At 40.8% G+C, this 11745-nt stretch overlaps 1 protein-coding gene across 1 annotated transcript in view; it reads right to left on the reverse strand.

The window, feature by feature from the left end:
* The window catches only part of ALS2 (alsin Rho guanine nucleotide exchange factor ALS2), a 43936-nt gene extending 36146 nt beyond the window's left edge, over positions 1 to 7790 (reverse strand). The window contains exons 1-3 of the mRNA XM_086615368.1: positions 7751 to 7790; positions 2998 to 3087; positions 341 to 495 (exon numbers count right to left, since the gene is read on the reverse strand). Of these exons, the coding sequence (XP_086471494.1) occupies positions 341 to 495; positions 2998 to 3017 (175 nt within the window). The 5' untranslated portion in view covers positions 3018 to 3087; positions 7751 to 7790. The remainder of the gene's footprint in view (positions 1 to 340; positions 496 to 2997; positions 3088 to 7750) is intronic.
* Between the last annotated feature and the right edge of the window lie 3955 nt (positions 7791 to 11745).

An 11745-nucleotide genomic window follows, 5' to 3' on the forward strand; every position in this document is an offset into this window, starting at 1 on the left:
ACCTTGCTGTACTGTCTTTTTTGAATGAAAGATATCACAAGAAATGTCATCTTTAACACAGTTCAGATTACACTACCATCTTTAAAAAGGAAATCCAGAGCCATTGTTTAAAGAAATAAAAAAGAGTATGAAAGAAGACACTATGAATATAATTTCTATTCCAAAACAGTTTTAAGTAACTTATAACTAAGACGGACATACTGGCAAAGTTCAAAATCTAACTGTTTAAAAGTTGAGTATGAGACACAGATGGAATGAAAAAAAAAAATCTAAAAGTAAAAACTTGCCAATACTGAAGTTTGTTATTGTCTCAAATCTTTACAATTAAGATGTTTATTACCTTCTGTTAGAAGCAACCCATGATGTATTCCAAGGGCTGCCTGTAATACAGTCTTTCCACTGAGGCCTGGAAGCCTTTCAGGAGTTACAGAGCAGGAACCAGCCTTCCAAACGTAGACCAGGCCTCTCTCTTTGGCTCCTTCTGCCTCTTCTGAGCTACAAAAAGATTGGAGGAAATACAGAATCAGCTTGAAGCTTTCTGTGGTTACATTCATTCAGTAATGCATAGTTTGCTTTTCACATATGCAGGAAAGGCTTAGCAGTTCACGGATTAGTTTTAACTACAGAAGTCAACATATTTCACTTACAATTTGGTAATCTTAATTTAAATGTTATTTAAATGAAAAACAAGTATCTTCTATTTGAAATCATTAGCTTTCTTTTCTGTTTGTACTTTACTGCCTCAAAAGCAGCTGATCTAGTAAACTAGTAAAAAGAAACTAGTTTCTTTCACTAGTAAACTGAAAGATACATTTATTCACAACTGATACAGCCTTTATATTATTTACTGTATTGGTTGCTCACAGCAAGGAGATCAAATTAATACACACTTATGCCATCGTATGCTGAGGGAGATCATTGCATCAGTTCTACCCATATGTAAGCAACTCTGTTTCTGTCTGAACAGAGAGATTTATAACGTTAACTCTTCCTCTGTTAGAAAGCAAAAGGGATATTCTGGTTTATCAGGTTTTATTCATGTCTTGTATTATTCAGCTTTTGGAAATCAAAATGCAGGAAACACAGCCTTATAACCATGCTTTTATCAATTACATAGAACATCAAGTATGCTGGAAACACACATAAATGTCTCAACATTTGCTTTAAAAGTGAGTAATTAGCAAAGGATGTATTTTGTGCAGATGTTACCACAAACCAATTGCTCCCATTCATAGTGTCTTGAAAACATTACACCTGTAAGAGCTCATCCTTCATATACCTTCATTTCTGCCTTTAGAGGTAAAAATGGGGTTTTAGTTGGGTTTTTTCCCCCCTCTTAATTCTTAATGAGTTTCTCAGAGTCAATGAGAAAGTAATTCAAATCAATTGAACCAAGAAAAAAACAATTATCCTGAAACACAATGGAAGTATCTGGGCTTGCATGAGTGACTGGAACTATCCAAAGCTGGTTTAACATTTCGACACACTCTGGTTTGAATGCTGAGTCAGCAGCCTCTCCCATTCAGCAGAAAGAAATTCCTCAGAACTTTGACAGCAAGCATACAGTTTTAACAATTTGTAGAATCACTTGATTTAAGCAAACAAAAAGTCATTTTAAACATCAATATAGACCGAAAGCATTTCAAGTTAAATTAAGCGTTTTCTTTAAATTCGTTTCAAACTTTATATAAAATAGATTGTTATCCACCCTGCAGGAAAAAGTAGGTTTAACTTCTTATTTGCCAACAATCAAGTCATTTACTCTCCACATAAATCAGTTCTTGCAGCTCTGCATGAACTTGTGAAGTTAAAGATATAAAGTAGCGAGAAGAGCTTTGACAAAATGGCAACCTCTGTCTAAAAGAAAGGGCACAAAACCCTAAATGTATTCCAATACCAAAGCAAACCCAAAAAAGGGTAGTCTGATAGGCAGCATTTTTGACGACCTATGCAAGTAGAACATTCAAAAGCCATAAGGATTCATGCAAACAATTGATTTCTTAAACTAAAATTTTGCTAGTTGTGGTGCACAGGATGAACAATATCTTTGCACAATCTGCCTCAAACATACAAGATGAGAATAGCCAAGAGACAGAATTATGTCTCCCAGCTCCTGTGTCCATCCCTAATCTCTCCTTTTCCACGTAACAGAAAAAAGAAAAATAAACAAAAAAATCAACAAAAAGGTGACAGTTAAGAACTCTTCTAAAATTCCCCGTAAGTAATTTAATCCAAACAACATATGCAGCATTAAAACAGAGAGCCCATCTTGCATGTTAAATACATAGGACTTAACATTTAGAATAAAAGTAAATGAAAAAGGAACCAATTGAACAATATATAGGCCAGAAACAAAAAGTTAGAAAAATCCAACATCATAGTTAGCACATTTAGCTAAAATCAAAATATGGATTTTACTGAGATGGGCAAAGCACACCAAAGAACACCACACAGTAATACAGAGGGTTTTCGTCATCATACTGCGCATTAAATTCAGTCCAAAGCCTGATATTTCGGCTTTCACCCATTTAATAAGTCTTCAGAGATCAGTGTAAGACAAATTTGGACAGTCACGTATCAGGATTTATTACAAGACACTAATTTTCCACCCTGAAAACATCTGACCTCTGTCAGGTATCTTAGTGGTAGAAACAAGGAGCAAAAGAATAGTCTACTGCAGGGCTATTGGTCCAGAACCAAAATTCACAGGTGCAGGTAACAGACAGGATTTACTGCTCACCAGAGAATGTTACTTTCAAGTTTCCAGCCTATGGCTATCCCTCCACAAGCTTCAACAATTAACTTAAAAAAGAAGTTGCTGCCATAATAGCTTGAGTGTCCCAGACATAACCGAAACTGAAGCTAAGTTACTCCTCTTCTTCCCTTTAGTGTTAAGTTACGTAAAGAGTATGCTGACACCACTTGATTTTACAGCATGATCACGAGCTGGCATGTTCCAGGGAGCCTCTGTGGCTTCACCTAGTTTCTCATTCTCACCTTCTTTCCTGTGAGTCCATCTGTCAGTGGCAGCACTCCATCATCACCAAATCATTCTTCTTTCAAAAGGAACAATATAACTTCCACAAACTGTAAAACATAAAAAATAGCTATATAATTGCAAATCATGTTAAGCTTAAAAAAACCCAAACAAACAATAAACAAGAAGCAAAGCTCTAGATCCCAGGTTAAATAAATAAGCACTTCCACAACACTAGGATGGCTGGAGTATTTTGTTCACTCCCACTAAGTTGGCAGACAAAAGCTAAACAGCCAGACTTATCCTACCTATTCTTCTCACAATAGGTCTATTGTAAGGACAGACTGAACAAAATCTAGTTCAAAGGCAGAAATTAACATCAATCTCTCTATATAATTCTCAGTATACCACTCAACAAAATCAACGCAGGGTAATTGATCCATTTGCAGTTTAATATAAGATAGAATTCTATGCTCAAGCTAAATTTATAAGGTAAACAGATTTGTATGAGCAGAAGATGGTTATGAGTTGCAATTCATAGCTGTATTCCTGAATCAAACCACATATTAGCATTAAAAGATACAGTTCTGTTAAAGCCTATGCAAAAATCCACAAAGCCAATTAAGAGTTCAAAACTCTTCTTCATGCAAACTGGTATGATGGTATAAGCCAAGGAGAAAAAAGTGGCTGCTCTATTCACACTTTTATCTTTTCAGATTGTGAATTTTGCAAGATCACCCTCACACCTTTCCATCTTCAAGAAGATATCTTCATATTACTTTTCTTGTAATAAAACAAAGCTAACATTCATCTTTGTTTCTTATAATCTGTTTGGCTTTTTAATATTGAAACAACTGTCATTTTCCTTGATCTACTGCCTTACTAAATGAAGTATTAAAAATTCTCGTTACATTAGTGCATGTGTGGTATCACGTTTATTCAAATAAAGTAAGTTTCATACATAAATTCTTTAGACCCTTTTGTTTTATTATAGTTGCTGTCTGATAGCCACTGTAATAAAACTAGAAAATAAATTATTTAACATAATGGGTCTTTTAAGACAATATCTGCAAGAAAAGATCCAGAATGAGTATTCTGAAGCTCTTACATACAGAAAATAGAAATAAAATATGGCCAGTCTTGATTACAAGAAACAATATATGCAAATCTGTAAACTGCATACGGAAGTTTCAATTCACACTTGGAAATAGTAATCAAGTGTAACTAACAAATTCCATCACTTTCAGACTGCTCTGAATAATCAAGTACCAAGCAAACCTTTATAGACAGAAACAGCAACACATCACACTAAACGTTTCACGATACAGGACACTAAAACAGTGATTTGGGCTTCAGGGTTGGCAAAGAACATATCACAAAAAGATAGAGAGCCATGAAAACATGAAATAAAATGAATACGATAGTATTGTGATATGTCACAGGCACCTTGTTCTAAAAAAAATTCAGAGCATACTTTCTAGGAACAGATACACACTAAGCCCCACTTGTCACCAGAAAGATATTGCTTTCAAGACATTTCTGTCTCTCCTTCCTCAAACTAAAAAAGAAAAGAAAAAAACCTCACAACTGTAAAAGTTAACTTTCAAAACATTAACAGAGGAAGCCTCACAAATATAAAGAAACTGTCAAGCAATACTTCAGTAACAGAGGTGCTGATGAAACATCAAAGGAAAATGGAAGCATATTTTTAACTCCTAACATTGCGATGTGTTCTTGCTCAAAGCATATTTGGGTTTTTTTTTAGCCTACTCAAAACCGCCTAACCCTACAATTTGTTTTCTTGAAAATGCTGACACTTCTCTGTGAAGAACTATAGCTTCACATATAAATATCCAATGGATCAGTGAATCAGATGGAGATAGGAGCTTTGATAGAGTCCTCAAAGTATCAACAACTCTATCATTTCCATCGTATATACTTATTCAAGACCAGGGAAGTGATGCTTAAAATTCGTGGCTTTTATAATTTAGGTTTTTTTTTTTTTTTAAGGGCTCAAAAAATTTCTTTCATTTTCATGAGCTTCAACTGCATAAGAATTTACTGCAATTCTCATGAAAACTTCCAATTATAACGAACCAAAGTTAAAGCCAAGCATCTGATTAGCTGTTTTGCAAGATCCCTCTTCAAGGCCAAATTAAAAAGTGATTTGTGTAATTACTAAGTAAGAAGCCTCCAATACCAGTAGACTAGAAATTAAGAGAGGGATATGACGGTGCTGATACATTTTGTTTTCTTTACAAAATGACACTCAAGGTTGCATTGCTAAGCATTTACGCATATTAGGGAAAACGATAATCCAATTGTTTGCTTTCCATAAATGAGACACCTTTAAGACATTTTGAAGTAATTTTCAAGTTCATATGCAAGTTTTCATTCACTCCTAGGGCAGCATAATATTATTCCCATTTCACAGCTAATACAAAATACGAGTCATTTGGTCACAGCTGCAAATTAAGTACTTACAAAGTTCTTCCCTCCCAATGGAAATATAATATTTTCCTTGCCAATTTTCACTTAATTTCACATCTGTATACTACTACGTTGCAGCATTACATATACATTATTTCTTCTCCACTAAGATTACCTGAATTATTGTTAGGTTTAATGTTCGTAGAAGTGAACAGCAAGGCACAATACATCAGTCTCAAGGTATGGAAGACTGGTATGATACCAGCGCCCGCACTGCTCTGCCCATACGTTTACTTTCTACATTTTCGCTTCAACACTGCAAGAGGAAAAAAGTAGAGTGCGCCAAATAGTGCCAAATTATGAAACGGATTTATGTTACAGACAGATGGTCACTAGCATGACACTGATGTCATTCTTTCCACTTACACAGTAGAATTCTAATTTAAATTCTCCAGAAATCAAACACTACCACACCATAATAACGGCTAGAGCAGAGAATAACGTGGAGTAAACATTACTCTCATTACTCCAGGACTGTGTCCGTCACTGGACATTGACTACTCAGTAATAAGCATCGTCAGTATAAAAGTCACCTTATATTCAATGCCAAACAGGAACAACTGGTACGCCCCAACTTTCAGAAATACTAGAACTCCCATCAGCCTCATGTGCTTATTTACCTACTACAGTTGATAAACACTACTTTCAGACATGTTTACTTACACATTTACAAACACATTTCTAATAAATTTGTTACACTGTATTTAACGATAATGTACACTACCAAGACTGCAGGTTTGTTACACAAAATTATCTACTCAGGTTCTGAAGGTTACCTCCAAGTTTCCTAATTCGAAATACAGTTGTCAACATTAGACTTGTCTACAGACATATCAGTATTTATTACTGCTAACTGTGGTTCACATATAATTCATTACCAGTCAAAACCTTGTGTTTTGGTCAGCGCTGACCAGGTACAACCACTGTTGTTAATATTTTGTGATTAAGATCTGCTCAGAGCAAAACAAAACAGCTTGCTACCAAAAGACAGCAGAAATCCCTTCAGATGAGGGCTCAAAGCTTTTAATGCCAGTTCCAGTGCATGAGTGATGGTAGCAAACAAGGTATAACAACAGTTAAGGAGTCAGGAAAAAAAAAAAAAACGCACAACAAAGAAGGGTCTAGTATCAGCTAAAAGAACACAGCTGAAAACTATCTGCTACAGCAGGTTATTAATAATTTAAAATTTACCAAACTCCTAAGTTTCCCAAAAATTTATGAATACTCCTTCCTTTTTTTCTTTTGAAATTACACCTTAATCTAGCACATTCAGGTGCTTCCCCTTCTGAAAACAGTTAACTCCACAGAAACTGAAAGATGATAAGTATAGCTAGTTTTTGTAAGTCACTGCACTACAATAGGAATGCCAAAGTCTTGACAGTAGAGATGAACTACAAATCACCTATGAGTACTCTAGTTGCCCCCGTGTCTCATCAAAACATTTTTTTGCTGGAAGAGGAGGTCTGTGAGAGTGACAGCATGCTACGTCATCTGTAAATGATATTCCAGCCACACTAGAACTATTACTTAACACACTCCGAAAGTTGAAACAGCATTTACTCCTGAGCAACCAAGTCACGCAAAGAGAAAGAACTGTGAAACAAAAGCGGAAGGAGATAAAGGGCATATTATTTAAGTTTAGGTGGTCTCTTCCCATCAAAACGGAGGAGCCCTTTAGGAACCTGCAGAAATAAATCTCAGCACCTCTGCTCTACTGGCCTCCAGAGAGCGAGCAGAGTTGGGAAGCCAGCACCTTCAGCCGGAGCTGTTCCTTAGCCCCTCCTCCAACTTCTCAAGCCCAGCCCCCGGGTCAAAACCGGGCCTGTTCCCTGATCACCACCGCAGCACCGCGCAGCGCAGCACACCGCCGGCCGCCCCGGAGCACGGCTGCGGGAGGTTCAGGGCCGAGGGCGCTTCGGCCCACCAGGTGCCCGCCACAGCGCTGCGCTCCCCGCCTCCCTTCAGGGGAGGGCAGCCGTTTCCCGCGCTGCTCCTCACAGCCCTCCCGAACTCTCCCTACCGGCTGCCCTGCGGCCAGGGCACCGCCCGCCCTGCCAGGGAGGCGCCCAGGGAAGGGGCCGAGCGGCGCGGGAGCCAGCCACGAGGGGCCGCTGGCGGCGGGAGGGAGGGCGCCGGTGACCACCGGCAGCGGCGAGGGGAACGTCCCCGCACACACTCCCGCCCGCACGGTGCGGTGCCCCACGTGACTCGGGCTCCGCTCCCCCCGGCCGGGCGCGCGCTGCCGCCTCCTCTCCCCGGCCCGCCCGCCGACAGCCGCCTCACCCAGCGCCGCGCTCGCTCCGGCCGCCGGTACCGCCGCCGGCTCCCGGGGCGCGGATCAGCTGATTCACGCAGCGCGCGGGGCGGCGCCTCCAGCCTGCGGGGGGCGGAGCCCGGCGGCGCGCCGCGCGCGCAGGGGCGGTGGGTGAGGGGGCGGCGTCCCGGGGGCGGGGTCCGGCGGCCGCGCCGACGGGTCCCGCCCGGGGACAAAACAGGCCGAGAGCCGCCCCGAGGGAGGGGCCGGGCGCGGCGCGCTGAGGACTTCGGCGCCGAGCGACAACAGGGTGGGGGACGGGAGTTGCTTTTCCCGGCGCCTTGAGCCCGGCAAACAGGAGAGCGGTGAAGGTGGTGGTGCCACGCCGCCTTTATGGTTTTGGTACCAAAAGTGCCGGAAAGACACCTGAAGGCAGATTTTAAAATGTTAGAGGCACAAACAAAGAAGGAGGCTGTAACCTACACGTGAAACCTGATCAACGCCCAGCGATGATAGCCAGCTGGACTGTCCTGCTCCATAAATCCTCGTGAGCTTAGCCTCTGGTTTAAACGGGAGCAGGCCCGCGCCACAGCTCTCCGGGACGCTAGTGTAGAGCCTGCCGGCAGGGCGAGTCTCCTCCGAGGAGCCATGTGTACGTACGCGTACATCCACCTGTGTGTGTGCAAATTGCACACGCATGTTTTGTGTATGTTTTTACACGTGAATAAATTTTACGAAATATGTTTAAAACTCATAGCTGTAGATATACCTATATGTGTATATATACACTATACATGTGTGTCTACTGGAACAAGTTTTGCAAAATGTACTTTCTGTGTTACGTCAGCAATGAGTAGACTATCTCTTACGTTGCCTGAAGCTTTCCTTTAAAAACTACAGTTCCAAAGACAAGTATAGGCTCTCATTTATAAACTCTTACATTTTCTACGGGTAAGTATTAAACATTTCTATTACAGCATTTCCTCTGCTAACTGAAATGAATGCTCCATATATTTTTTCAATACCCAGAACCACCAGCTATTGCCATGCTTTCATCATTTACCAGCTCTCACTAACTAGCAAAAGTTGGGTGATTTTTTGTTGTAAAAGAGTAATTCCCCTCTACTCCTTGACACAGAACGTACCTAAGATAATAAACTTGATATGAACTAAAATGTGTAATTTTATTTTGTCTACTTATTGTGCATTTATCTTTTCATTCTTTTAATATGCAAGCATTATTTATGCTTAAATGTATGCTAAAGTCCATTTGTATAAATATGGTCATAATGAAAAAGTATTTTCTAGAATAAGAAACTTTTGTGCAGATGTGCAATCGATGCTTGCATAACCAGTTTATTACTGAGTATGTCGTATCTGGACAACCTTTCTCATGTCTTGACAGCACGTCCAAATTACTGCTGTATTCTGATGGCTCAGAGAATACATGGAAAATAAATAGAAGACTGAAGTCCATGATGATACTTAGCAAATTATGGCTAACTGGGAAGTGCAAAAGAAAATCACGTGAAAGAAATCAGGCTGTCCAGGTATGTTGGCTCCTTCTTGCCGTGCAAAGGCTGGGTACTTTGCTTGCAATGAGACACAGAAATTGTTCCTGCCTTCCCAGTACATTTTCACTTAAAAAAAATCCTTTCGTTCAAGGAAAAAGCATTATTCTTAGACACCAAAACAGTGAAGCAAAGGGAAGATTTCATGTCACACATTCAAATGAAAACTGAAGCACCTCAGAGGTCAGCATGAAAATTCCACAGGACAATGCTTGCTCCCTCACCCCTTGCCAGCGTTTTCTCAGCTCTTTCACCTTTACACCAGTGTCGGTAGGGTGTTAGTCCTAGGAAGCTGAACAGCAATTCCTGCTTATGGGGGGCTGAAGGTTACTGTCCACATCCAGCGTAAGTCCACTGTGCATTGCCTACTCAGCACATAATTGATGAAATATATTTTGGGCTGGATTCATCAGATTGCTCAGGCTATTTTGACCGGTGGACAAGACTATTGTCGATCAGCTGCAACTCATCACATCCCTTAGACAAGTGGTCCAACAGGGTCAGACAGCTTTCCGTGCTGACATTGCCACCACATCGTGGCTAAGAATGTAGATACCAAAGCAAGGACAGTCAACGTACAGCTCCTGCAGCAAGCACAACTCAGCCACGCTACTTAGATAGCTCAACTTAAAGCTTAATGGCATATAGAATAGGAACTACTATAGACATGGAGGAAAGTCAAGGTCTGTTCCTGCATGAAACCTATCACTTCATTACCTAACATGTTACCCTGAGAGTTGCTTAACTGAAAGAATTTTGTATGAGCAGAAAGTTTGGACTTATTGCTTAATCCTCCATCTTTAGTTATGAAAAAAATTTTAGCTGTTTTTAGAGGACACATGCCAAATGAGCATTGAAATCAATGGAGCTGCTCCAGGGGTGAATTTGGATCACTGCATGTTGGACTTTCAAAGAAAAACTGCAGAAATCACAAGACTGCTTGAGGCAGCGACCTCATGCAAGCCACAGGAACTGTTATTACGGATGGAGGGAGGAGGAGGAGCAAAGGAGAAAAAAAGAGATACATTCTAATTGCGTCAGGACAACAACATGGGAGACACATTGCGTGTAAGTGCTGTCAGACCAGGCCGCTGCACCTGCTGTTCAGGGAGAAAGGGCTCCCAACATATTCGAGGCCTTCGGCACACAGAAGCAATGTCTACAGCAGAAGTATTTAATATCACACCGTGATGCTTGTGCACTGAGATAGGTTAAGCCTGGATTCTTCCACTTGTTGTGGGAGTGATAACCATTCACATTTGCTTCTACCCAGATAACATCAAAATTTGCAGCTTCAGACTTGTGAAGCTACTGAAAGAGGACTCCATGCCTTAGATGACAGTGAATGCCTTTCATGTGATGAACGGGGAGAAGATTGTAGTCCAGTAAGCTCTCTGCCAATGAGGGATTGTAAAACAGGGAGGGAGCCAACAACCTACAGTTCTGGAGGAGGCAGCATGCCATAGATTACAAATCCTGTTATATTTGAGTCAAATGATAATGCAGGCACCCATCCAATGTAGCTGCTCAGGAGGAGCTTGCAGGCTGCCTGCCATTCATTACCACTATTTTTACAGTTTTATAGTTTATGGCACCGTTACGATGTATGGACCAAATGAACAGGATGTGTAAATTATACAGTGGCAAGAAAGGCTCAACATGGGAGACCAGTGAGGGAGGGCAGAGGGCTAAGGAGAAGAAGACATAAATTTAAACCTCCTGAAATTTCACTCGTGCATTAGGTTTTTAGTCCCTGCTCTAACAGATTGATATTTAGAGATGAATAATTCAATGGTAAGAGAGAATAACATGCATTTAGAATGATACTGGTAGAAGTGTCCTCTGCAGTTAAGGCAGTTTTATCTTTGCATGTTCTCAGAGTGAGTGCTACCATTTACCATGACAGGAACAAATAGACAGTTGCTCCCCTTACAGATGGAGCTGAGAAACTCAACTGGAGCTCTGTGACTGGTAGGGAGGGAGATGAAAATGATGTGAAGTGCCCTTCACAAGCCAGTGCACTTCTTCAAGGAGAAAGGAAAGAATCACATCAGTGAAATGGTGATTTGCAAGTGATATAGTTTGCCTTCTTTTCCTGTGCCAGCTGTCAGATGTAACCAGAGCACCCCTTCCTCTACCCTCACTGCAGCCCCTGTGGCTCTACACCTTCCAGAGCTGGAGGTGCAGGATGCAGAGGCCTTGGAGCTATGCTGACCCTTTCCAGGAGCAGGATGTTGTGGAGATGTTCAAATGGGTGAGTGTGCAACATCCATAGAGCCACATAAGAGAGATTTCATCCTATGATTATTCCAGCCATGAATCAGTATTTAATTACTGAATCACGTGCTAGTAGCTTCTTGTTCTACCCAGCGATCTAAAACACATACCAATTTCTTCATGAAGCAGAGACAAGGCATCTCGTTTGGAGTTGCCATATCCTATGTACATCTAGA

Source organism: Tauraco erythrolophus, chromosome 8, assembly GCF_009769465.1.
Source record: "Tauraco erythrolophus isolate bTauEry1 chromosome 8, bTauEry1.pri, whole genome shotgun sequence".
Classification (NCBI taxonomy): domain Eukaryota; kingdom Metazoa; phylum Chordata; class Aves; order Musophagiformes; family Musophagidae; genus Tauraco; species Tauraco erythrolophus.